The sequence below is a fragment of the Apiospora marii genome (assembly GCF_038362585.1).
Source record: "Apiospora marii strain CBS 49790 chromosome Unknown utg000011l_segment0_segment0, whole genome shotgun sequence".
Classification (NCBI taxonomy): Eukaryota; Fungi; Ascomycota; class Sordariomycetes; order Amphisphaeriales; family Apiosporaceae; genus Apiospora; species Apiospora marii.
Window position 1 is genome coordinate 4,333,170 of NW_027117382.1, and position 25,976 is coordinate 4,359,145.

General features: G+C 53.5%; 12 protein-coding genes across 12 annotated transcripts; 8 read left to right on the forward strand and 4 right to left on the reverse strand.

The window, feature by feature from the left end:
• Positions 1-519: 519 nt before the first annotated feature.
• PG985_014524 (HAD superfamily phosphatase) lies at positions 520-1,339 on the forward strand (the record flags this gene model as incomplete). Its single annotated transcript, XM_066834290.1, has 3 exons — positions 520-741; positions 830-1,168; positions 1,256-1,339. 3 exons carry the CDS (start codon positions 520-522, stop codon positions 1,337-1,339), a joined length of 645 nt encoding a protein of 214 aa, XP_066679030.1.
• Positions 1,340-5,335: 3,996 nt separating this feature from the next.
• PG985_014525 (uncharacterized protein) lies at positions 5,336-6,823 on the forward strand (the record flags this gene model as incomplete). The annotated part of the gene is made up of 4 exons (XM_066834291.1): positions 5,336-5,522; positions 5,590-5,673; positions 5,733-6,087; positions 6,214-6,823. 4 exons carry the CDS (start codon positions 5,336-5,338, stop codon positions 6,821-6,823), a joined length of 1,236 nt encoding a protein of 411 aa, XP_066679031.1.
• Positions 6,824-7,224: 401 nt separating this feature from the next.
• Positions 7,225-8,280, forward strand: PG985_014526 (uracil-DNA glycosylase-like protein; the record flags this gene model as incomplete). Its single annotated transcript, XM_066834292.1, has 1 exon — positions 7,225-8,280. One exon carries the CDS (start codon positions 7,225-7,227, stop codon positions 8,278-8,280), a length of 1,056 nt encoding a protein of 351 aa, XP_066679032.1.
• Positions 8,281-8,949: 669 nt separating this feature from the next.
• Positions 8,950-9,455, forward strand: PG985_014527 (uncharacterized protein; the record flags this gene model as incomplete). Its single annotated transcript, XM_066834293.1, has 2 exons — positions 8,950-9,129; positions 9,357-9,455. 2 exons carry the CDS (start codon positions 8,950-8,952, stop codon positions 9,453-9,455), a joined length of 279 nt encoding a protein of 92 aa, XP_066679033.1.
• Positions 9,456-10,698: 1,243 nt separating this feature from the next.
• On the forward strand, positions 10,699-11,376 carry PG985_014528 (uncharacterized protein; the record flags this gene model as incomplete). The annotated part of the gene is made up of 1 exon (XM_066834294.1): positions 10,699-11,376. One exon carries the CDS (start codon positions 10,699-10,701, stop codon positions 11,374-11,376), a length of 678 nt encoding a protein of 225 aa, XP_066679034.1.
• Positions 11,377-13,292: 1,916 nt separating this feature from the next.
• On the forward strand, positions 13,293-14,226 carry PG985_014529 (uncharacterized protein; the record flags this gene model as incomplete). The annotated part of the gene is made up of 2 exons (XM_066834295.1): positions 13,293-13,425; positions 13,598-14,226. The coding sequence occupies 2 exons, from the start codon at positions 13,293-13,295 to the stop codon at positions 14,224-14,226; spliced, it is 762 nt and encodes a 253-aa protein (XP_066679035.1).
• A 249-nt stretch (positions 14,227-14,475) lies between these two features.
• Positions 14,476-14,825, reverse strand: PG985_014530 (uncharacterized protein; the record flags this gene model as incomplete). The annotated part of the gene is made up of 2 exons (XM_066834296.1): positions 14,476-14,643; positions 14,754-14,825. 2 exons carry the CDS (start codon positions 14,823-14,825, stop codon positions 14,476-14,478), a joined length of 240 nt encoding a protein of 79 aa, XP_066679036.1.
• Positions 14,826-15,232: 407 nt separating this feature from the next.
• PG985_014531 (kinase-like protein) lies at positions 15,233-17,180 on the forward strand (the record flags this gene model as incomplete). The annotated part of the gene is made up of 6 exons (XM_066834297.1): positions 15,233-15,330; positions 15,416-15,567; positions 15,627-15,936; positions 16,000-16,182; positions 16,231-16,430; positions 16,789-17,180. 6 exons carry the CDS (start codon positions 15,233-15,235, stop codon positions 17,178-17,180), a joined length of 1,335 nt encoding a protein of 444 aa, XP_066679037.1.
• Positions 17,181-18,040: 860 nt separating this feature from the next.
• On the forward strand, positions 18,041-18,853 carry PG985_014532 (CutC family protein; the record flags this gene model as incomplete). Its single annotated transcript, XM_066834298.1, has 1 exon — positions 18,041-18,853. One exon carries the CDS (start codon positions 18,041-18,043, stop codon positions 18,851-18,853), a length of 813 nt encoding a protein of 270 aa, XP_066679038.1.
• A 501-nt stretch (positions 18,854-19,354) lies between these two features.
• PG985_014533 (uncharacterized protein) lies at positions 19,355-20,132 on the reverse strand (the record flags this gene model as incomplete). The annotated part of the gene is made up of 3 exons (XM_066834299.1): positions 19,355-19,550; positions 19,668-19,758; positions 19,865-20,132. The coding sequence occupies 3 exons, from the start codon at positions 20,130-20,132 to the stop codon at positions 19,355-19,357; spliced, it is 555 nt and encodes a 184-aa protein (XP_066679039.1).
• Positions 20,133-21,180: 1,048 nt separating this feature from the next.
• PG985_014534 (uncharacterized protein) lies at positions 21,181-22,734 on the reverse strand (the record flags this gene model as incomplete). Its single annotated transcript, XM_066834300.1, has 1 exon — positions 21,181-22,734. One exon carries the CDS (start codon positions 22,732-22,734, stop codon positions 21,181-21,183), a length of 1,554 nt encoding a protein of 517 aa, XP_066679040.1.
• A 2,066-nt stretch (positions 22,735-24,800) lies between these two features.
• Positions 24,801-25,776, reverse strand: PG985_014535 (uncharacterized protein; the record flags this gene model as incomplete). The annotated part of the gene is made up of 2 exons (XM_066834301.1): positions 24,801-25,679; positions 25,744-25,776. The coding sequence occupies 2 exons, from the start codon at positions 25,774-25,776 to the stop codon at positions 24,801-24,803; spliced, it is 912 nt and encodes a 303-aa protein (XP_066679041.1).
• Positions 25,777-25,976: the final 200 nt, after the last annotated feature.

Consider the following 25,976-nt stretch of genomic DNA (forward strand, 5'->3'; position numbering starts at 1 on the left):
GTGGCAATGTTGCAAGTGCAATATTAGCTTCTGGTTTCGAAGGTGCCGGCGAGTATGAACATATACTAGAAGCGGCTCCAAAGCAGTCGGTGTTGCATCAATGCTGGAGAAATATCGCCGAGGTCAATGGATTTCACGCGTAGTCGCGTCAAGCTTGCAGTAAGTGCTGCAGCTAACCAGCTACCTGGCTCGAGTTACCTAAAACCCGCCTGTAGCTCGAGGCCCCCCAGCAACGGCCCACTAAAAAGTTGACTTGGGCGCCCAGGCAATGCTTCTTTACTGGCTTATTGGACGCAAAATGCAGCAATGATGCTGCATGCTCAATTGCACCCGACGACAGAAATAGGCACTTAACCTATACTCGTTCACATCAAAGAAGATCACTCTGAAAGCGACTTCCACTCTTTGCAGTCTAACCTGTCATCACATATACCGAACTACTATACACCAGCCAATCCACTGTTCCCTCCAAGAGGCAGAAGGCAAGTGGGCTATCCCCACACAAACCGGCTCGTGGCCATGAACCTCAACCTCTCAGGGGCTCTCAATGTGTTCAAACTGTTGACCAAGCCGTCGCTATGCCTTCCTCATTCCACAGTCTCAACCTTCAGTGACCTCCCAGTGCCCCTTGATAGGGCCTTCGAGCATCATGGCAAGAAGGTAGAGATCAAGGCAGTTGTTCTGGACAAGGATGACTGTTTTGCCTATCCCGAGACCAACCAAATACACCCCCCTAATGTCGTGAGTTGCTCTCCTCTCCGCGCAGGCTGGGACGTTTGAGTCCGGAAGCTCCAACAAAACTTCAGTCATTGATCCGGATGCTGTCCAGGAGCGGTTCCGGGAACTACAAAAGGAGTATCCAGGCCGCAAACTTTTGATCGTCTCCAACACGGCCGGAGCTATGTCGTACGACCGGGACGGTAAGCTAGCTACCGAGTTGGAGCAGACCACCGGCGCTGTCGTCCTGTCTCATCGTGCCAAGAAGCCCGGCTGCAAGGACGAGATCATGGCTTACTTCCAGAAGTACCCGGAGACTGGCGTCACGCATCCCAGCCAGGTCGCTATCGTGGGGGATCGCCTCATGACGGATATGATGTTGGCCAACATGATGGGCAGCTGGGGCATGTGGGTCAAAGACGGCGTGGCCCCCTTGAATCGCAAGAGCATAGTATGTCATTCCACTCTCCCCCCTTTTTCTTACTCAACAAAACACCAAGCCCTTCTCAGCGCATAGACTAATCAACCGAACTACCAGTTTGCCAAGTTTGAGTACCGCCTTGCTGCATTCTTGATGGCTCGCGGTGTCAAAGCACCAGGGCCCAAGAGTCCATTCGAGTGATGGATCAAAGGTACCAAAGCAGTACATCAGCCCAGCTCGAGTTACAGGTCTTGCCTTTGGCTGTATCATAGTAGATTCTAGTGGAAAGCCTCGTGGAAGTAGCACTTCTCACCTCTAACTGAGATTCGATGTTACGTTTCCATATACATAATCACCGTTGCGAGTTGCGCATGGTCAACCGGCTTCTGGTCTTCAGGGGGTCCTGCTATGAGATGGGAGTGGAAGACCATCGTAACGATGGGATGTATCGTACACTACGTCTCAATCGTTTTCGTGACTAAGCTTATTTAGGGAGCCTTTCTCGCGGAGTTATCATATCTGCCAAGTGGTTGGGAGATAGCTGTGCTGCGTATCTCAACAGCTGACTTGCAGTCCCTTTTGACGGAAAACATCATATTGCACATAGTATCCGTCTGACTCGTTCAGGGGATGTTGACATTTGGTACTGTCCAGAGGTTTGATTGCTGAATTGCATGACCATTGCCTCACCCCTCAGCTCAATAACTGCACCATATGTGGCTCTGTATTGCAGCTAGAAACCACTCGCCGTTGACTGGTGCCCCAAAACTGCAAAAAGTTTTACATATCTTGTTTTGGTGTCGTTTTCTTTTCACGCAGCATTTTTCCCACACATGGCGGCTTCTATGCTTGACTAAACAATTTGCTCAGGTAACCTATCTGATCAGCATTGGAAGAATTACCCCTTTCGTGGATACCGTCAAGATTTACATTACTTGATGTGCTTGTTTCCACAGCGCATGCTCGCCGAGCTTCTGTTGGCCCTTGCGAACTCCCTATGGCCTTCCAATGGGCAGTTTGCCCGTATGTGAACTTGAAATGACTTATTGTCGGGTTTTCTTCAAGTCGAAGATGCTCAATTCGATCCGGCCCGTGGCCTAGAACTCCTTCAGTGTTAATTGATGGAACTGCCATTGATTCAAGGGCACTTTGGCAAGACTTACCGTACTGGCCCATCAATGCATTGCTTGGTGGTTACAGATCTTCCATGGCTACCAACTGTCTCCCCGGTTTCTTCATCTTCGCCGGCCTTCGTCCACCCAACGTCTGCCCATCGGATGGACATAATAACTACATTAGCTGGTACTGCCCCATCATCGAAAAAAGTAGTTACCGGCCACTGCCTGAATTGCCTTCTGGGCCATCCATGAATCTCTGGCTACCAGATATCGCCAGAATTTGGGCATAACCAACTCTCTGGCAACCCCTCATTCACCAACTCGTCATACCTCTGATGAGGCTGTCTCTATCTTCTGCATATGCTACAGTACTTATTCAATAATCGTATATGGTTGTTTCACGAGATTCATATGCAGATCATAGTCATCCTGAGCCCTTTACTTTGTAGCAGTCTGAGAAAAGACCTGTCAGACTTGCGTTCATCCTGTCCCTGCTCACCTACGCACAAGTCACCATGGTGGTATACCATGACCAAATAACAAATTTTAAGCTGCATTTCGTCGATTGACCGTTGCACATTTGGTTATCTACTGCACCGTGGGAATCAGACAAGCCCTAGTTGCGGACCACTCATCGAATAGTGACAAAATTGATAACAATACCAGTGGCAACGATGAGCTCGCCCGTCCCCAGTCACCTACCCACCTCCACCACCTTTACTTAACCTGCATTACTTTTCCCAACATCTTCTGATCGCACGAGCATCACTTCATCTTATTTGCATTTCCGCAGTGCTCACTGCAGTCATCTCTGGAGTTGTACATTCCACCTCATTTCGACCGACCTCGTCTCCGGACTATTCATGCACATCGCTTTTGCTTTCACTCTGACGTTATAGCCTTCAGTTACTGCAGAACGTCCCATCTCTTCTCTGATGAGTCACTCTCACTCTCACGCAGGACAATCTATTGTCACTCAGTAGGTGGGCTGGATCGGATTCAGCTGTACTGACGTCCCCCCAAGCTGAGATCAGGCTCCGGGTTTCAGCGTATAAAATCCCACTTCCTAGCTACCATTCGGCTTTTCCCTTCTCTCCATCCAACACAGGATTCCATCAAAGCTACAGACAGAACTGCATTCCTTCAGGATATCTTCACTTCACGTCAGCTACTTCCCACAACTACCATACTTCACAAGTAGTTCGACTGTTCAGACACAGTTATTTCCCACCACTCTTCCACACTTACATCGCTCGTGTACCTGCACAGAGCACCAGCTTGACTAGACAGAGGATTCTCTACAAAGTCACCATCCGGTAAGAAGCATCACCTTCGTCATCATCTCGAGACCAAGTTCCCCAGACGATCAGAAGCGGAAATCATACCGTAAAGGTAAACGTATCGGCATTCTGTCATAGACGCAGAGCATCACCAGCTTTCCCACGCACACTCCGCCACCAGAACCGCTACAGTTGGCAGAAGTTGATACGCCGTGGGCTACATTGGTTTTTACCACAGAAACATCCAAGGCACTCTATACGTAAGTCTCATTACTCCCTCCTCCCTCCCTTCTCAACGCCTCTTCTCCCTCTGCCTGTCCTCTCCCCCTCCAAACCTCAAACACGTTCTGAGCATCATCACGGTTCGTTCGCTCCATTGGACTTGAAGCTCATTCTCGTTCAACGCCATACCACCCAGCATCATCACCAGTCTTTATTCCATCACATACTTTCTCCATCTTGGAATTCCACCCGAGAAGCTCATGAATAACATTTTCCGCCCCGCTCTCCTCGTACTAAGCGTTACCAGTGTATATCCAGCAGGGCCCTCTTGAGCACCCTCCCAAGAGAAAAGGATAAGTCACCTTCGTATCGACACCAGAACCTCTGTAGTGTCAAGCAAGCACCATCATTTGCGACAAGCATATTGCAGAGTCTCTGGTTCTGCTACACCCAGAGCCACCACGAGACCTACATACGTTTCGACGGCTTAAGGGAGAGACTGGTAAGTTGTGATTCCTTATTTATTTCCATATTTCACCCCTCCATCACGTTTTCTCGACCCAGGGCGTGGAATCGTGGGCATACTCAACCCCGCGACGCCCCAGGTAAGCACACAAGCACCGATTACAGCGGTCTAACCCTCTGTCACCCACCCTTTCCAGAGGCCATACACGGCGCGTTCACGAATCCGCGACGTCTGGCCTTTTCCTCTTGTCCATACCGATTATTCGGTGCCAAATTACACCACATCTTTCCGATTGTACACCCCAGAGTACTTAGCGTCTTCCCGCCGATTATTCCCCCAGGCGGTAGCATACCTAACCTACCTACTTACTTACCGGAAGCCCCAACCAAACATCTATTCACTTACTTCCCACAAACAACATTTGGTTACTACATCTTTTTCGAGTTTTTTCGACGAAATTCGACGAACTTCGGAAGTTCGTACTTAATTAAACATCCTTTCACACTTGACCTTGTTGCTCTCTCTTCATCCTTAACACCCTCCTTCCTACTCATCACCTTTCCTCACACAACACCACAAACACTTGTTACTCTCTGTCACAGCGGTTGACTAACAGTTAACAAAAGAGCAACACAGCTCAGCCAAGCACCACAGCGCAAAACATCACCAGGTTAGTTCATATTTTCCTCTGTCACATTCCCATCCCTCACCATCTTGAACCTCACACATCAACACTGTCTTTGGCCTCGCTCATCGTCCTTCACCTCATCGTCCTTCACCTCGCTCATCTTCCTTCACCTCGCTCACCACTCTTCGTCTCACTCACTCACCATCCTCCACCTTCATTGTGCTGTCGTCTTTGCCATCATGGCTTAGTAGTACAAGCCTTTCACCTCACATCGCCACACATCACCACACATCACCTTACCATGTAACATTGCCGTCGCGACTTGGTCGTACACACTTGGAGCCTTGCGACGTTAAATATACCTCATCGCCGATCCTGCCCATTCACAACATCACTTTATTTTTTACATATCCGAATTTTGTTATCATATTTTTTTGCTAACTGTTCTACTTTCTTGCACACTTCAGAACACAATCCAACAAGATGGTTGGCAAGAGCTGGTCCGACGCCGAAGAGCGCTACTTCTGGCGACACGTGGTGCCATTCAGCACCAGCCGAGCAGGCATCTTCGTCGGCACCAACGAGGGGGACACCTGGGACGAGCTGGCCCGCAGAATGGCCGCCCATTTCGGCGACGATGGCAGACGCGAGTACGGCCACGCAGTGCTGTGTAAGTATCAATGCCCCGAACTGTCTCGGATGGGTAACCTTCATTCACACACTAACTGCTTTGCAAGACGAGCACTGGTTCCTGAACCAGCGGATCGGGACCAGATCGCCGAATGCCGAGCCGTACTTGTCAAGATACTTCCGCAGAGCAGGTAGGTATAGTTTGCACTTCATCGTCGGCTTGTTCAAAAACGTAACCAATGGTTTGCAGGTGTCCCCAGCCCGTACGCCAACCCTGCTCCTGCAGCCCAAGGACAGGCGGCAGCAGCGGCCACTGCCGGCTCTTCCGGGGCCCCCTCTGCACCAGCCGCCGACCCCTCAGGGGCAGAAGCGACTGCCTCGCCGACGGTGCAGGGGGCGGCTCCCGGTCGAGCAGGCGGTGTGCCCGCTCTGCTTGCTGCTCCAACCGTCGCTCTTCCTCCGGCCCCGGCCCCTGGTCCTGCTGCTGCTCCTGTCCCTGTTCCCGCCCCTGCTGCTCCCGCCGAAATGGCCCCCGCACCAGCCCGAGCTCCCGAGGCCGAGCAAGGCTCACCAGCCGGGGAGGGCAGCGACTCGGACGGTCTCTAGTTAAGACAGTCCCGAGAAGCTGCTCCTCCCCGTGCTGCAGCCCGCACCTCGACGGGGCGAGTGACGCTGCCGCCTGTATCTCCTGCTTCGCCTCCTTCTCGTCCGCGTCGCAATGGTCGACGCAGCTCGGGGCTTCCGGCCACCTTCCAGCAAAGGCGGATAGCGCAGCTCCAAGCCTCTTCCGCCGCCGCCTTCCCTGGTGCGCCTTCTTCGGCCGCAGCGCCTCCCGCCCGCGCCTCCCCCTCGACAAGCGCGCCGCCCTGGGTCGAGCCTCCTCTTGCTCGGGACTTTGCTCTCCCTGAGCCACAGCAACTTGGCCGAACCCGTGCAAGAACTCGGGCACAGCAACGCACGGGCCATGTAGCCGGCAGCACCAACCCCGGTGGTGCTCGAGACCGAGACCGAGACCGAGACCAGCAGCCGCCTGCCCCTTCCCGCCGCCCCAGCCGCCCCAACCTGCACCCTCGAGATGCTCGGCGCACCGAGTATAGCTTCGGGTCGAGCGGCGGAGGCTCGAGACGGCGAGTCGTTCGTCCCACTCCCTCGAGGACGGCAAGCCAGAACCTCCGCGATGTCAATTACTATGACAGCAACGAGAGCGCGACCAGCGACTCTGATGACATCCCGGCTATACTTGACCGGCCTCTTCCTCGCCGAGTTCCCCCTCCTGCAGAGCGATTGACGGCCCATCGACAAGGCAGTAGACGAGGCAACAGGAAAGGTGGCAAGAGCTAGGCTGGTTGGCACTGGTGACTACCGCATATAGACATCGTATGAGGAAGGAAGGAAGGAAGGTACTTGGTGTATACAAGTATGATCACATATACCTCAAAAAATCACAAAAAATACCCAAAAACAGAAACTTTCTTCGGCGAAATAACACCAACACCTCATAAACCGCCGAAGAAATCACAAAAACATGCCCAAAATCCAGAAACCATGTTCGGCGAAGTGACAACAACACCTCAGAAACATCCGAAGAAAGAGAAGAGCAACAAAGGCAGGGATGGGTGGTGGTGACTTTGTGGGTGGGAGGGCGGTTCAAGGACGGCTGCAAGGGCGAGGAGATAGAGGCAACTACCGAGATACTGGAACTGGTGGGCCCCGAGGTGGCCAGCCGGTATCTGCAAGCTCGCATGGAGCACGAGGCCGACATCATCGAGGACCCGTACGTCTCCTTGGCAAAGAAGTTGGCCAAGAAGTGCACGGCCCCATTGGCAGGCTCGAGGAGATCAGCCGCGGTGTCGCAGAGTCGCATGGTATTGATCAAGGCATCAGGAGGAAGGTGCGCCTGCATCTACAAACTCCTTTGTTCGTCATCCCCCATCTCAATGGGGCCGTGCGTGCGCGCACCCCTCGAACCTGTTCTGGAAGTTGCTTGTGCTGCTCCTTCCGCGCCAGCTCGGTCCTCCTCACCGAGGAGAACCTCACCCTACCAGAGCGTTTCAGGGGTCGGCGGCACTGACACCGTCAGTCGCCCCTCGCGCAACGGCGCCGAGCTGAGCAAGGCCGAGATGGACGAAGGCGTCACCGCCCTCGAGGCCAAGATCCGCGAGCACCGCCCCGAGGTCGCTTGCATAGTAGGCAAGGGCATCTGGGAGAGCAGCTGCGACATTGAGTATGAGCTAGACGGATACACCAACAGCGAGTTTCGGGTTGCAGAGGTCCTGCCCCTCGCCCCCCCTCATGTTGCCTGTTCGTCTGGCGGGTTCCGAGCAGGTGGCCGAGAAGGAGAAGGCGCAGCTGGGCTTTTCGGGTTAGTGCGTGTCTTGGGCGCGTATTCTGCGAGCCTACCCTGCAGCGTACCCGGTAGCGGCCGTTTACAAGTTGTTGCCTTAGGGCTGACATTGGATGTCGATACTACGACGAAGACTTTGGCGTGGGAGCCAAGGTTTTGCGCGAGGCGTATTTCCCAGCAGGCATCGGGGATTGCACACGTGGGCTTCACCAAGCACTACAGGGAGGAGGTCCTTCTTCACGAAACGGAAGGCACCCCCAACCCACCAACGCCTTCCTACAACAGGCGCAATTATCGCTCCTCCTCATGCTTCCGCGAGAAGACAGGCATCTCAACCCACCAGCGCCTTCCAACAACACGAGCAACTATCGCTCCTCCCCATGGCTCCTTCCTCTTTTGCTGGATACAGCAGAAATCTGGGGCAAGAGCGATCACCCAACCACAGAAGATGTGATATGGCGGATGAGGTTCTGGTTGGTTGTCAGGCTCTGAAATTTGCCTTCATCCTCAACATATAGGCGTACCGAGTAAAAATTATCGCAGCCATCGAAAACGAGAACGAGATTGGGATTTGGTATCAAGAAAAGGAACGAAGGGCGAACGACATCAAGTTCTGGAAACTCAAGGAAGGAACGAATCAAGAATGGAACGGGAACGAGCTTGAGCAACTGGCTTCCAGAGGACCAGTACAGCTTCTCTGCGGCGGCTAGTCCTGTCTTCAACTGCACCATGGCACTGTCCGACTACCGAATCCCCAAATGCTACATCAGCAAGCGCTTAAACACAATGGTCAGCAAGCACTTCAACCGCCTGGTCAACTAGAAGTCGATTCCCCTCATCAAGTCAGCCCAGCAGGTAGAGCTGTACCGAGGCTACCTGTTCGATATCAACGACACCTTCATCGTCCATAAGAATAAAGACACGGCGACAGACAAGTCCAAGGCTTGGCTCAAGGCTGCCTCATGTATTGGAGATAGAGAGAAGAGAAACAACAAAAAGAGACGAAAAAAGAGACGAAAAAAAGAGACGAAAAAAAGAGACGAAAAAAGAGAAAGAAAAAAAACACGAGAAACGGCATAGGACCGAAAAAACATATGGTTGGATGGTGGCAAGGCTAGCGACGATGGCGAGATGGCCAAAATCAAGCTGGATCAGAGGCATTCGAGGCAAGAAGAACGCCATCCATCCCTCGGGCGAGAAGAGCATGCCCTTTCCAGCCCTCCAGCACACGATATCTTATTTGAAACGTGTTGCTGTGGCCAGCTTCCACTGCATCAGGAATGCAGAAGGAAGAGCGATGGCGGTAAGATTGGCGAAGAGAACAAGTCTGACTAGAGGACTGGCCAGAAGCTGGAGATGGTTGCAGTCTTCGTGAAGATTCGTTGCGATAAGAAGAACATGCCTTTCGCATCTTGCCAGTGCATTGTAAGTCTTTTCCACGAGTATCAATCCGGTCAGCTGGCCAGCTTCGTTCCCCATCAACTCCATACCACCCACTAGCTAACCTCTCTTTCTTCCATCGCCATCTAGGCCACCATATATCCCGAGACCAACAAGGCCGTCCTGCTCGCAGAGGACGAGGAAGACGACGACGAAGACGAAGATGTTCCACCCGGCCCCAAGCTCTGAAAAGACCACAGACATGGCTGCTGAATACAGAACGATGTGGATGCCGTTGAAGCGATGGGCAGTATGAGCACCATGTTCCAGAGACGCCCTAGGGAGGGCCGCCCTTGTCATACCATCTTTGGAGGTTGGTTGCCCCTGCAGTACAGAAATGGTGGAAGCCCTGTCCAGACAGTGGGGGTTCGCGCAAAAGTAAGCTCGCCATCACCCTTCAAATTTTCATCATCATCGAGTTCGATACTGATATGTCTCTAGAAACAGTCACTTTCCAGAACTACGTTGGCGGCAGCGTAACTCGGTGGGGGCCAAGAAGTGTTGGAACAAAGGGGGCCAAGAAGGTCGTGGGGAGCTTGGTCCGTGCATCTCTGTGCACAGTACAATCCGTGCACAACTTTGTTATGACAAGATACATGGTCCGTGCGCGAAGCTCACTATCCCGATCTATATGGTCCGTGCGCTTTTATGCACCAGCCTCCGTCCTATGTGCAAGAGCTCCTTGACCAATCCGCAAGCGCACCAACTCACAAAGAGGCCGAGGGATCCCTTCTACTCAGAGAGTTGCGTTACTTCACTGGGGAGAAATCTCTGCTCGAAAGACCAACTTTACAGAGAGGGAAGACACACCCAAGGAACATGCACATTATGTTTCTACCCCTGACATACGCAGCTGTCATGACCGCTGAGAACGACACCATTCGGCAGCCACTTGGGGCGTCACTTCTATAACCCATCAGTCAGACGAGCATGAGATCTGTCATACCCGCTCCTCCAACAAGACAGTTGATACTTAGGCTTTCTTCCTTGCAAGATTGTGTGTCTTCGTGGCCAGGTAAGTTTCGCTGCTCCCCAAATGTCTCGAGACACTCTACTAATATACCTACTAGCCAGCCCGAGTCAATGGAGAACACGAAGCGCTACAGAAGGAAACCAGAGAGGCATCTCTCCATGGGCCATGAATCAGTTTAAAGGACAAACCTTGTGTCTTCTCAGGGTCGCTGCCGCCTCCGGATGGCATGATCAACCAATGCAGTGCACCTCTTGGTGTTCACCAGCTTCAAGAACTGCAGTCAGCTCCTCCCATATACCAACATAAGTCCAAACGCTGAAGGGCAGACGACACTATGCTAGCCAGCAGCGAGAAGAGAGATGGGCCTCACACCTGCACCAAGGCGCCGAGGACTGCCAGTACACCAAGCTGCACGCTGCACGGACCATGTAGTGCGTCGACTGCACCGAGACCGTGGACATGAAGAGCCGTCACGGCCTGATCCAGCATTACCGGGCTCGTCCGGACCACGACGAGTGCCATTGGGACACAGGGAGAGGTCTCACCACAAGGGTCCCGCAGGCCCGGGCAAGTTTCAGCCAGCTTGACACCAGTCTCTGCACGATCAAAGATATGATTTCCGATGGCAATGAATCAGTTCAAATGGCACACCTTGTGCCTTCTCAAGGTGTCATGTCGCCTCCGCCTCCGGGTGGCATGAACAACCAGTGGATGGCCCAGCAGCAGCCAAACTACGGCTTCCAGCAGGGCGGCGGTGGCTTCAACCCAATGGCCATGAATCAGTTTACTGACCCGAATAACACCACCTTCTTTGGTGGTGGTCAGTTCCAGAACACTGGCGGGTGGTCAGTTCCAGAACATTGGCTGGTGGTCAGTTCTGTCCAGCGTTTTCCGGCACAACAAGAAGACGCTGAAGCACTTGGAGGTCGGCCTGGTGGGACGTTAGGAGTCGATCAACAGATTCGACATCCACGACTTCCTCAAGTTGGAGACGCTGAGCGGTCTTCCTCTTGGAGGCGGGAGAGAAGCACGTGGGCTAGCATACTCGTAGTGCCCTGTCACTTGTACAGCCGCCGTGACGCGAACCGCACGGAGTCGTACATGTACAACCCTCATGAAGCTACCCAGCGCGAGTAGCGTGGACGTGAGACCAGTCGTAGCCGGGACCATCGAGGTCGAAAAGATGGCCAGTTCCAGAACTTCGGCAACCCTGCCAAAGAGCCCCCTCCGGTGGGATGGGAAACCAAGTACGTGGCCCAGCAGCAACCCAACTACGGCTTCCAGCAAGGCTCTACCGGCTTCGGCCCAATGGCTATGAACCAATTTACCGACCCGAACAACACCATCTTCTTCGTTGAAGATATGTCTAGCCGACGCATCTTTGGCTGCCGGGTCAGTCCGAGAGGCTCCCAACCCCTACATCCCCCGCCGCGTCGAGATCGTTGGAGCTGAGGCTGTTACCACCCGCCGGTCACTCGTATACTCCGCAGTCTGGGCCGGCAAAGCCAGCCTACACGCCCCAGGGCGCACCGAGGTCCATGCAATTGCCCAAGATGGCCTCTTCGGCCCAATGGCTATGAACCAATTCACCGACCACAGAAAGTCTCTCCATACCCTGCTTGGCCCTCGTACGGTAGCCCGGTGTACACCACCTCGCCTTACTGCTCGCCTTTCTTGCCTGCTGGAATGAATGGAATGATGCCCCCGCACCCCCAGTACCTACCCCCATCGATGTCATGGGCCGCCCCTTATATGAGCGACCCTGTTTTGGCTCCACAGGCGTACTGGGCAGCACTGAACCATGCCTATGGCATTCCTGTCGCTGGTGCTCCTTGTCCTGCTCAAAACCCGGCAAGTGAAGAGATTCGTGGTCGCGACCAGGAGAATCCGAGCTCGGAGGATATCTGGTTTGGTTCCTGGATTACTCACAGCGCCCTTTATGTCTGCTGCACCTGGTATGGATGGAATCTATCTGCTAGAAATGTTTCAATGTGACCAAACCAATCGCGAGAGCTCGAGCGTGAGCGCAGCAACATCATCCCCAAATGATAGGTCAGTAGTAAACATCAGAGATTGACTCCCATTGAATGAGCCTACGCTTACCAGAATACAGATGTGCCATCAATTCAATCATCTGCCGCGCACCAAGTACCATTTTCGCGGAAGTTTTACTTGCAGAAGAAAGAGGAAGTAAAAAATGCCTTTCGTCAAATTGAGGATGGGTTGACGATAATGTTTCAGAACGAAGATAAGTTGAAAATTGCAATTGACAAACGGATCTAAACGATGATGAATTGGAAGCTGCAATTGCCAAACGGTACCAAAACGCAGGTAAGCTGAAAATTGCAGTTGCCAACCGAACTTAGAACGCGAATAAGCTAACAGTTACACGTATCAAACGGCAGCTAAACGGCAGCTCAACGGCAGCTCAACGGCAGCTCAACGGCAGCTCAACGGCAGCTCAACGGCAGCTCAACGGCAGCCAACCGGTTCAAAAAATTCAAGCAACGGAAGGAGCCGCCGGTATAATTATAAAATGTCGACACTCACCTCCATGCGTTCCAGTCAGTACAAACTCATATACGTTATTGAATAAGGCTCAACATCGCTTACCTTGTACTGCTTCGCCCTTAGTGCAACCACCAAGTCTCAAATAGACATACTATCATGCACATTCCGGTACTGCTTTGGTAGAGGCTCGTATCATGGAGTTTCAAGGCGATCAAGAGTATCGCTTTTGATCATGGCATAATGACAAGACTGACAAGGAGACTCATTTGGGAAAGACCTAGGCTGTGCATGGCTACCCTGTAGGCTACCCTGTACATGCCGCAGATCAAGGGCGTCTTCCAGTACGCCGCGACTCACCGCGACTCGGTGTTCGACAACATGATGTTTCGCTCATTTCTTTTCGAGAATATCTTGTTTCTCTCGTATGCCGAAGACTCGATAAGGAGTCACTTGGCATCGACTGCTTCTCCCCTGGTTGAAGGCCACCTCCCAATCGAGGGCAAAAATCACATTGCCCATCCATCACCTCTTTCACCCGGCCCATGCTCAACAACCACAAGGAGGTCCTCGCCGATGCTAAGGCCTGGGAGAAGGCCTTCAGATTGTTGATAGAGGAGAGGGAGAAGAAATACTACGACTTTCAATGGGTGTTGGACACCGAGACCAACAGCGAATGTGAGTTTTCGGCTCACCTTATCCTATTCTGGAGGAGCAAGTGAAAGCAGACTGAGCGCGAGGATCCCCCCATTGGCATCGCTCGCAGCGAGTCCATTCTGCACTCTGTCACTCGCCGTCGTAGAGCTGGTAACCGACATGGTTGGAAGCAACGTGTTCCCCCTTTTGACAGCGACGGACGAGCTGAGGATCGCAGCAGCACGAAGTCTGGCACCACCCGTGGGCACTTACGAGTCAATGGGCGCTGATATCTCTTTGGTCGCCACCGCCGTCGTTGGTGGCGACGAGGATCCAGTGGCTCGGAGCCCTACTCTGGTCGAGTTCAAGAAGAGATGCGACCCGCGCCCCTTCTCGCTCACCGAGCCCCTCGACGCTAGTGGCGACCCGATCCCTCTCGACCTCGAGAGCGTGCTCGCAAACGTGGAGAGGATCATGGAGGGCTTCGAGGAGGACGAGGGCTACCAAGGCGAGCTCGAGCTCGCCATCGCTCATCTGGCCCCCGCCGTCCTCGCCGGCGCCTACGCCCGTGCTGCTTCCGAGGAAGAACGCCAGGAGCCCCTCTACTTCGTCGTCGGCCACGACGCCATGCTCGAGTCCAACGCCGACGCCTCCCGCGTCCGACAGCTGGCGAACTGGGGCTGGATCGACGACCGCTGGGCCTGGATCGACGCCCGCAAGAACTCCGAGACCAAGGGCCAGTTCTTCCGCGAGCCCTACCCGGAGCAATACCGCCAGGAGGGCTGCCAGCCAAGAAGTCCGCGGCAAGGACATGGTGAAGGAATCTCTCGTCACTACACGTAACGCCTACGACATGCCGCCGTGCGAAAAGCTGGACAATTTCTACCAAGACGACGAGGGTTGCTAACTATTATGCTCATAAGGGAGAACACGCAATAGAGAGAGCAGCCAAATATGGAACTGTTGAGACAAACAGAAGATTGGGCCCTTGAAGCCAAGATCCGCCAATACCGCCCCGAGGTCGCTTGTACTGCGGGCAAGGGCATCTGGAAGGGTAACTGGCGCAAGCGGCACGGGCGCAGCCTATGCAAGTCAGACAACTTCAAGCATGGCGCACGAGTCCGAGAACATGGGCTTCGTGAAACCGACGATGTCGGAAGAAAGGGTCATGAATGAGGGATCCAGACGAGCTCGTGTCTTCGTCGCTACGGCCACCGGCAGGCTGGCAGTGACTGTGCGATCATCGGAGAAGGAGGCAATCTGGAAGGTGTTGGGTGAGTGGCCAGACGGCAAGAAAAGGAGATAAAGGTGGAGCAGGCACCCATCCTACTCAGCAAGTAAGAAGAATGGGTAAAGACGGGATCATTTACCGGATAAAAGGTTGAGCCACCAACCTCCCAGAGGACCAGTACATCCTCTCTGCGTCTGCCGGTCATGCCCATGCCCCCGGTATGGACGATGTTTTCCCACCTCACTACGCCCTTTTTTGAAAAGTTGGGATGCGTATGGCGTCGCCTGTTGCTCATGATAATACATTCTGAGGTGTGCACCACCTCACACCGGAACGCCGGCCCTCAAGTTGAGACGGCACGCGGCTCTGAATCGTCCCCTGGCCCCTTTCGTCATCACCACCTACTCTCCCTCCAGTGAGGCCACGGCCAGATGGATCTCCCTCCGATTCCCAACGTGGCCTTCCTGCCCCCAAACGCTTCAGACCGACAGAACGCGGCAGCACTCCGCAGAGTAGTTCGGGGTCACTTACCCCGGGGGACTGACGCTTAGGTAGCGGCAGAACGCAAGGGACCTTGAGCTGAAGCAAGAGCACAAGCACGTGGACATCAATCATCTCATGGACCGCATCGTGAGCCGTTTGCCTTCAAATGAGTTCATGGCAGTTTCACCCAACATCTTCTGGAATGGCGGCGATGATATGACCGGGTACTACGAGTAAGTCCACCACTCATCACATAAAGTAAGGGTTCCATCCAATTATATAAACAGAAAGACTGACCGGCAATCAATTGTATCACAGGTGGCTCCGTGACGAGTACTACGACGGCGACATGCCCGAGATTGTTCGGCGAGCAAACGCCTTCCGCCCCTTTGTTGGAGCATACGAGATCTGGCGCGAGGAGAACGCCCAAAGTCGGATCGACCCTCGGAGTCGAATCAGCCCTCGGAGCCGTAAGTCAAGCAAGCGTTCACTCATGGCATTCCTTCCCGCTAACGCATTTGATAACCAGAGAGCGGCGGCACTCGGCCAAGCATTCCAGGGCCACCGCCTATCACTGACTATGCTCGAAAGATGCGAGAAATGGGGGAGGAAGACTGTGCGAAGGAAGGAAAGCCAGTCCCAGTCTACGACTCAATGGAGTTGATCGGCAAAGGTAGCTTTGGCCGCGTATACAAGGCCGCCAGCAAGAACGACGGCAAACTGGTGGCCGTCAAGATCAAACAGGGGACAAACGCTTACCAACCAACATATTTCGCGTTCGTTAAAGGATTTGAAGAGTGGCGGACGAACGCAGCAAGGTCGAATCAGCCCTCGGAGCCGTAAGTCAAACAGGCGTTCACTCATGGTATTCCTTCCCAACCTTGCCAACCCACCCCCCGAAGAATGATCACCACCCCACCACGATGGCTAGCGACACCACCATCATTTCCTGCACGGGCCGCGGCTTTCGTGGCGAACTCGTCGAGGGCGGCAGAAAGGTCCGGCGTCAAGCTGTTCGTTCTTGACGACGGCTGGTTCGGTAACGAGTACCCTCGCGTAAATGACGATGCCGGTCTGGGCGACTGGTAAGCCAAAACGGACCGCTTCTCCAACGGCATTGGGCCCCTCTAGAGGTACTTCTATGACTTGGACCCAGTTGTCCACGTCGGCTCCTGCGAGGCGACCTTCAATTCCGCGTCCGAGCGACCCTTCGATGCCGGCCAGCTCTACGCCATCAAGGAGTATGGTATCGAATTGATAGCAGCGTCTCTGCCCCCCAACCGGATGATGCCCAGGTTGAAGTTTTGGTTTCCTTCATCTCTGATGAAGGTGAGTACGTCGCCTGGCTTCAACCATTGCTTCAGCAAGAGCTCCGTGCTGTGGTCCGTACCGTCATCCGGAACACGATCAAGTGGCCCAGAACGGCCCAGAGCCTCAAGTGATCGGAGGAAGTCACATTCCTAGAGCTTCTCCTTATAGCCGAGTTCCGCAAGACGTTTCTCTACGTTGCTGAAAAGGTCGACAAGTACCGCCAGGGCTCGAAAGCGAAGAGAACGTAGGAGATTCTCCGCTTGCTCGCATGGACCGGTAGAATACCGCACGAGTACGTAACGCACTTCCTTTTCGGAAGCATTTTGGACGGGCGTGGCACTCCGGATCATTCGGGAAGTCGGCGTGTCACGCTACTACAGTACTGCCTTTCATTGGGGGTATCGTGAGGATTCGCGGGGCCACGAAAACGCAAACCAACGACGAGTACTATACCACCTGGAATGAATTCACGAATGCTTGCCGTAACCTCTACCAACAGTCCGCGCCCTGGCAGTACAGCAACAAGTTATTCGAGATCCGCAAGTCGGTCCTGGCAGGCTATGGCGCCTTCGCCCGCAAAGACCTCAAATGGGGCCAGAAAACCCTGGTCGAGCCCGAGCTGTTCCACGCCGACAGCGTCACCTTGTACGGCGAGTTCGACATGTTAAGCGACGGCTCCCAGAAGGCCTTCAAGCGAATGGCGGCGCACTGCCCGACCGCGGGCTTCGACGAGGTCACATCCATCGTCCACACGAACGGGCATGGGGCTTGAGAACAACAAGAAGGGTGGTATGAATATCGCCACCAACGCCGCCGTCCCGCCCACCGGGTTCATCTTCCCTCCAGCACTGAACGAACGTCACACCGGTTGTTAAGGAGGTCTGCAAAAGCATCAATGGACTAAAATCGTTCTAACCTTGTTCCGATGCAAACTTAACCCATCTAAGACGAGAAACCCGCAAGAGCAAATTACGACTAGATAGGAGACATGAAGAATTAGAATACAAATACCCGAGCTTGATTGCATAAGTGATATTTTCCAGATTGGTTCATTTGATTAGGTTGATTAAACTGAGTATACCTACTCAGTAAATTCCCCAGAAGGCATGACTTCTTCAACAGTCACATTAGGTATAGTAGCCACACATTGCCAACAGATAGAACATTCAGATGTATGTAGTCAAATAGTTACTTGCTCCAGCGCAACAACTATCCTGTCACCATGAGACTGACTGCTGCTCAGCATACGGCGCCATGCGGCATTGCAATGCGGCACATCTTGCTTATTTATATGGCATCATTAATTCAATTAATTCCAGATACGTGGTGCTGGAAAGCTGTTCTCGCAGGTAGCAACAATGGAATGCAGCTTTTTGTTGCCTATTTCAGATGAGAAGGAACGACCCCTTTCGCATGAGTGGGGAAGTAAGTCGGGACGGTTTTGGGTAGTTTTCTTGAACTTCATACTTACATCCAATGCGGTAATAACCCAATCTCACAATTTGAAGCATGCCCTTTCCTCTCCCCCAATATTTCTACTGTCATTTGGATCTATAAGCAGCAACTTGAGGGGTTGATTCCATTTCCTGTGCAGAACAGCAAATTGCGCTGCTACATACCGGACTAGACAGGATGCCCACACACCTCGAAATCCCCATCTTCGGCCCCGCCTCCGCCTTCCCCGCCATCGCAGCCGGCGCAGCCCGCATTGAGCTCAACGCCGCAGGGTCCTACCCGGCCGGGGGTCTGACGCCCAGTATCGAAGACCTGACACAACTCAGAGATGTGCAGGTTCCTGTGCGCGTCATGATCCGACCGCGCGGGCCTCCCGCGAGGGAAGAGGGACAACGCGACTTCTTGTACTCGGAGGCCGAGATAGATGGGATGGTGCGGGTCATCGAGGCGTTCAAGGCGTCGGGCACGATGCGCCTTGAGAGGGGCGACGGTTTCGTGTTTGGGGCTTTGACCGAGACAGAAACGGAGGATGGTGCAAGGGTTGCTCTGCAAACCAGGACTATGCAGAGGTTGGTTGCCGCCTCGAGACCTTACAAGACCGTCTTCCATCGCGCATTTGACGAAATTGTGGGCTGCGATAACCCAGATAGTGCCGACGAGGAAGCTCCGGGTGCGTTGGCAGAGTGGGAGACGGCGTTGGCATCGCTCATTCAGATGGGCGTCGATGGCATCCTGACGTCGGGTGGGCCTGGGAATGCGGTTCAAAACAGCGCGACATTGAGGAAGATCATTGCAAAGGCTGGCGATTCCATCGAGATCATCGCGGGTGGTGGCGTAAGAAGTGGCAATGTCGGGGGGTTATGCTTACAACTCGGCATGGACCGCCAGGCAGACGGGAGAGGATCTTGGGTACATTCTTCTTGTCTGACAGGAGGGAAAGATGAAGTGGATGTGGCAGAAGTCCAGAAGATCCTAGGAGAGATCAAATAGGCATGATGGTTACTATTGATTGACCTTCTTGCTTTACAAGGGATGCCCACCTCAAATCTTCAGGTGTGATGGTTTAATCGGATCAGCCAAATGCATAAGGTCAAGGATAGCACATCATATTGAGCGATTGATTCTTTAAGGACGTGTATTTCCAGTGTGGAATGAGAGGCTTATCGACGGAACTCAGACCAATCTGAAAAGTACATCACAATGATTGAGTCATCATCGTCGAGCACTTCAGGGGTTTCCAGATCAAGCCATCCGCGTTAGCGAATTACATTGATTACTTCGCTGTCGCAATCAATCTCAACTCCCAGTTAACAAGTACAATTACACCATGAACCAACCCGAATTGCTCTGTATCTTTACACAAGTCTGAAATCTCCTTCCTCCACAAAATGATGACAACCCTCTACTGCCCCCTCTACCGCCAGACTAAGGTAGCTGACACACTCTCGTATGTGGGACATGCAACTGAGTGCTGTCGGACTCTTGGCATCACTATGCCAAGAGCGCGCCAGGAGGATGCCCGTACTTCCAGGTCGGCGAGCCCCCTGGCACTCTGCACCGGAAAGCCACCGTCTTGTCGTCGATGGCATTAGGGTCATCCGGCCCGTCACCCGCGGACAGACGGCTCTCACCCGTGCTGGGGATGACATAACCGTTGGAAGGCTCGTCGGGCTCGCAGTCGTTGGTTCTGTAGGGGGGAGAGTTGCAGATTAGTCGACATTATAGGCATGTAGTAGCTAACGCCTGCACGGTATTTATGGCTGCTGTGTTGGAGGTGGAAGTTGGAGATGAAAAGAGCACATACTTGTACAGCGTGCAGTTCAAATCGCCGTAGATCTGGACCGACGAGATCCCCTGGGGCGATCCAACGTGCAAGGGAGAACCCTCCAAGCTGACTACTCAATCCCGCCCACTGTATCAGTACATATCAATGAGATGGCAGTTGCCCATGTAGACACAAAACCCGACAGTCTTGGTTTTTCCAAGATAACCCAAACTTACTACAGGTGTCTCTCTGCCCGTAGCCCTTAGGCGTGGCAGGGTCGGTGTAGTTGAGGCAGGGGACGGTGTTGTCGATAGCCTGAAAGTCGGGGTTGGGACACAGCTGGACGATCTCCTCAATGGGGATGTTAAATTTGCCAACAGCTCGATCGCGAACCAGGCCGTCTTTCCTCGCCAGCGCCATCGCTGCAGCTCCAAGGTTGGGGACGGACAGAAGAAGGATAGCGGTGGGCGCCAGGGACTTGGCGATGACGGGAGTGAGCTCCATGTTGAGCTTTGATAGACAAGAAGAGGCCAGAAGAAGGTGTGATGGTGTATGAATGATGATAATGAAAAGGGGTCCTGAAGACTCTCTCTTCCACACGGCATCTCTGTCCGTAGGCCCTCATTATGTAGTCAGTCGGTTGGTTGCCCCCTTCCGGCTCTTAACAACTCTCAGCGTAGCGAACTCGAGAGACATCGTCGGCCACCGTGATGATAGATTGAACGATCGATAGAATAGAGCTGCAATATCGCAGAATGTCTCGATCTTTTCAGCTCAGGGGGCACCGCACCTTGGCAAGGTCAAGTGATGTAAAGAGAAAAAAAGCCACGATGTTTCATTGAATTGAGTGATAGTATATCGTGCCACCCGAAAGCAGTAGTCGTTGTGGTTGTAGCGACCCAATCTTAAATGTAGGCTCGTAGGCGAGCCCATGTTACATTATTCTCTCGGGTATCGCTGGCCTAAGATAGATTGATGGGAAAAAAACCTCCTTGGTGATATTGCGGCTGTGAAGACTAAGACATGCAAAGCTGGCTGATCCTTGTTCACAAGACTGTCCCAGCACCAGCGTTGGCAAGGTCACCAAACTCAATTCCTTGTAGTCCCCGACTCATGACTGGCAACTAACACACTCATATGATGTCATAGGATGCCCTGCTCAAGTCTTAGGTCATGTCTTGTATCTTTAGCTGATTGTCTAAGTGCAATGTCACAAATACATGTAGTCGTGTTTGGAATAGACCCAACGAAGCTGGAGCAAGACATGGCCATCACAAGATTCGAGCAAGAAGGAAGTTGGGTTGATTAAGATATGCCATTTAGATAGAGCTAGATGTATAGCTGAAAAGAACGAATCAAACAGTCATGGAGCAATATCCGTAGTGTCGCGTGCCGCGTGCCGCGTGCAAGATCAAGATCGAGAACCCAATGATTGGAGGTTCGTAAAGACGAGCAAATGGAAGCCAATTCCGCAGAAAAGAGATGGTAACGCTGCCAAGCAAGCGCATGAAATCATGATGTTTCTGACAGATAGCTGTCAGTGGCACCAGGCTTACTCCTCTCCAACCCGGAGCCCCGATCCGCCAACCCAGTCCTCGCGCTCGTAGTAGCGGAAAACCAGGTCGTAGTCCTCGAAGTCATGGACAATTCTGTCAATGCGACGGTAGCCTCGGATCTTCTCAAGACGCTTGTTGCGAGCAACACCTCTAGCTACATCGTCTCCCTTTGCCTCGAACAGCGTAACACTGAAATGGCCGGGCTTGAAGATCTCCACCACATGTTCGATGACCTCGGACGTCTCTCGGCCCTTTTGTCCCCCAGGGACGTTGGTCTCGAAAGAAGCGTACGAGCACTGAGGCTCAGGGGTTACGTGAACAGTGAAGTAGTGGGTGGACTTCTCGCCATCCTCGGCGGTGTGAGGGGACGGGATAACTCCGTTGGCAGAGAAGCCACATGGATCAAACATGTAGGCATCGATACGAGCGTCCGGGTACTTGTCCTTCGGATAGACTCCGGAAAGCCCGCAAGCATCCGAGACAACGGTGCCAAGCACGTGACCCTCGGTAGCTTGGTTGATCTCAGCCAGCTCAGACATGGGGGTGTGGGTACCGTTCCCGTCCGAGTTGCTGTCCATGCTAGCGGCATCGAATGTCTCATCTGTGTGACTGACGGCTGTGCTGGTCGTCTTGAGCGTATCGACGCTAGCGGACAAGTCGCCCAGACTCTCCTCGGCAACCTGCTGTGCCTCCCGAACCTGCTTAGGACACTCGGCGCGCGCGACCGCACTCACGCGATCCAAGTAGAATTGCTTTGCATTCTCAGGATCGAGATCAGTCATCAAGATCTCGAGGGTCTCGTCGTTACTCTCAGGAGCGCCATTGAAGGCCGTGGCCAGCCCAGTAGGAATCTTCCAGCCGCTGGGCAGGAAAGGCGGTTCCTGGTCGCCGTCGGGAGTACGAGGCGGCGAGTTGGTCTGCGGTGAGGTGATGTAGAGGTACCAGTGGTCCCCGTTCATCTTTCCCACCATGTACGCGCTACCGTGCTCGAATGTCTCGTCGAGGAAATCGACCTCCTGCTTCCAGCTCCGGTGTGGGCTCGGCTGCTTCTCGGGGTAGAGGAAGTTCTTGCGGCTGTAGAACACTCGGTACGGGGTTGCCGCAACGTGTTCGTCCTCGACACTCTTCACATTGTGGAATGGGAAGCCAGCCTCGACAGCGGCAATGCGAAGAAGGCTGTGCAAGCCTCGGAGCAAGGTGGTGGTACCGCAAGTCTTCAGAATCAGCTTGTGAGGGAAGACAAACATGCTGGATTCGGAGAGCAGGTAGGAATCAATATGCTCCGACTTGATGGTGGAGAGGACCTTGCAGTGGACTTCGTCCAGCATCGGGACCCAGATGTCGGACGCCACGGCCTTCAGGCCGTCCGGCTTGACTCCATGGGGAAGAGCGTCCGCACTAGGCGCGAACCAGACTTCGAGAAGCTTTTCGGGCCCCTCGAAGGCGTTGGACGAGTCTAAATCTGCCGCGACTTCATGATTGATCGTCAACTGAGGCGTATCCTCAGACGGCGTGATGATTTGGTTGGTGGGTACGTCAAGGTCGACCATCTCCGTACTGCGACTGTGCAAGTCGTAAATAACCAGACACAACTCCTGTACTTTTTTTCTTTCTCCCGAATTAGGACGGTCCTACGGTGAGGATCGATCGATCGAGCCGGGCCGATGATGGATTGGACGGGGTTGGCGGCGGGTACTGCAGCGACCGCGGAGCACTGACTGCCACCCAAACGAACCTTGCGGTGTTCGTCTGAGAGAGTAGGCCCACAGGTGGGTGGGAGGGGATCAGAGGCTGGCTACGCCAGCAGCAATGCAAGTATGTAGCTTTATAACGTCTCACGGAGGGACGTTAAGGAGGGCGGCCGCGCGGCGGGAGGAGGAAGACCTGTGATGAAGGAATTGTGACTCGTTGATATCTAAGCCTCGCTCGTGCAAGAAACCGATACCTGTGGTGGAGTATCGGGCCTGGCAGACGAGGGTATCTGCAAAGATGGTGTGGTCGGGGTGGGTAGTAGTTGTTTGGTAAGAAAAACCGGAGAGGTGTGAAGAAGTGACGGTGAAAACTGGGGTTATCGGGGCCTATGTGTCGAGTGTTAGTAAATAGTCGGGATGCCATGGCGCTTATTTATCTTTCACGTACTTTGCGGGCTTGGAGAGGAAGCGTAGCAGGTCCGCCGGGTTCATGGAAGAACTGATGGGATGGGATTACGACGACGGCAGGACAATGCGCCTGATTCGTAAAGTCAGGCAAGTCGTTTCGGATCGTTTAGATCAAGCTGCTCGAGTGTTGCGTGAGAAACATGGACGGTCCAGATCCGTCACAAGATGCAGCAAGCGTTTGGAAACCAGACGTGGTCTTCACGAGAGTCGGCTGGCGTATCGTGTCGTCGCAGTAAGGGTTCAGGGTCCGTCTCGTCTGAAGGAGGAGAGACACACAAAAAAAAGTTGAAGGGTCTTGCTGAGGATAGAGTTTGGGCAAGGCAATGCGACAGCAGTAGCGGACAAAGGTGAATGGCTGAAAACCAAACGGGCAGAGTTTCTTTGGTTCCGTCTGCACGGAAATAATTTGTATCTCAAATCTGCGCTGGAGCAGTGGGCAGTGGTTGAGTCGGCAAAGAGTCGATCACAGTTTAGGTCGGGGGAGCGAGAGATTTTTCTTGAATCAGGACCGTGACTATGGCAGAATTTTGTGCCTGGCCGAATCGAATCAAAAGCAGTGAATCAGCTTTTGGTGGTGGGTGTGGATGGTTGAATGCATGTGCGCGCAGCAACCACAACGCCTAGTGCGTGTGGGTTGCACTTCAGGCACCTTTTTTTGCATTTCCTTGCAGGTCACTCTGTTACCGGTACTCTCCCATGGCACTGCGGGACGCCTTTCCCTCTCTGATCCTGCAGCAAGCCTCTGAGGCGTGAGGTCATGTCACTTTGCAGATTTAAGGTGGGGCCACGGCATTTTTTGTGTGTTTTCCTTTAGGCGAATCGACGATAGCTCTCGCAGCTTTCCCTCTGTAAGGTACGAATGGGTAAACAAACCCAGCGGATCTCCCCTCCCTTGGCATCCATCACACTTTTGGGTATCTTGGGCTGACAGCCATCAGCCAAGTAAGGTTGTTTTCCGTCGGCCTTATCTTCCTTTATTGGAGTTGGTATATTCGTACTCGCAGTATCTAGATTAAACCACCACTACCTACTCGAAGACGACTTGCCTGCTGGCATAATTTCTTACCGAGTGTGCATCCATACCAGCTTACAACACCCGCTAGTGGAGCTTGGGCACCAACCAGAGGACGGGTAGAGAGTGAGCTGCCAAGCTACTTCCAACCATACCATGGCACGCACCCGGTATGTACTACGTATTGGCTAGGATATCCCCGAGCTCTTCTCGGTAATGACTGCACCACGGCAACAATAGACCTCGCCCTCTAGAGGCCTAGACTGACTGCCTCTTGATGATCATCATCTCGCCAAAGCCTCATGTAAGGCCATGACAGATAGAGTTGACTTCAGGGTTGCAGCACACGCTCTCACAAACATCTATTGTCGTGTCTTGGTGATGAATATCCTGCAAGTGTCGCCGCATTTTGGTGTTGAAACCCGAGGCTTGGCTCGGCTTGGCTTCATCCGATGGCTGTCACAATATCCCGCGTGATTTGATTGAATAGGGGCTCTAGTGAGCAGCCCCGATACTTGTCTGCCAGCAAAGCTGCGACTCTGCTGGTCGTCGTTGTTTGAGCGGCCTGCTCCGTCGACCCCGACACGTCCTTCCCGTTCACCATGGTTCCCGCGGGGTAGACTGGCCGTGCTCCAGACTCGACCAACATGACAAATTGTGGATCGATGGGCACAGCACCCAGGAAGCGCACACTGAATTCCTGGGCCATCACTTCACCGCCGCCTTTGCTAAAGATGTTGGTGCACTCGGCGCAGTTGGGGCAAACGAAACCAGCCATGTTCTCGATTACGCCAATGATGGGAATGCTCGTCTTGGAGCAAAAGTTGAGTTCTTTCCGTACGTCCGCCGTAGCTACCGCTTGGGGCGTGGTAACCACCACAGCGCCCGCGATCTGGCCGGGGCGCGCATCCTTCAGGAGGGTTTCAGCTAGAGAGATGTGTTCGTCCGAAGTTCCAGGCGGCGTATCGATCAGCAGGTAGTCCAGGTCGCCCCAGAGTACGTCGGTTAAAAACTGGCGGACCATGGCCGTTTTCTTGGGGCCGCGCCAGACCACGGCATCGCCGCGGCCCTTCAGGAGGAAGCCCAGGCTCATGCATCGTAGTTCGCCAACGCCCGCCTCGGGGTTCGCTTCGTGGACCGTAACCGGTAGCCAGCCACCGGGGGCTTGTGTAACTTTTGCTTCTTCGATATTGAACATGCGCGGCATCGAAGGTCCGGTCAAGTCGACGTCGAGGACACCGACCGAGTGGCCGGCGAGGGAGAGGGAGAGGGCAAGTTGCGTAGTGACGGACGACTTGCCAACGCCGCCTTTCCCAGACAAGACCTGCAGCAACGGACTGGATTAGTCGAGATCTAACACCTTCAATTGAATACAATCCTATACGTACGAGGATGACGTGTTTGACCTTAGATAAAGACATTGTGTCGTCGTGGTCTGGAAGATCTTATGGTAGGTTGTGTTGGGATGTGTATTGATCAGGACGACACTTGAATAACCTTGAATATGCAACCACGAATGGCGGAAATTTATTGACTAGGACGACACTGAAATGACCATGAATAACCACAATATTTCCGAACGACTCCAAACCCGAGTTTTGTTATTTCCTAGGTAAGATAG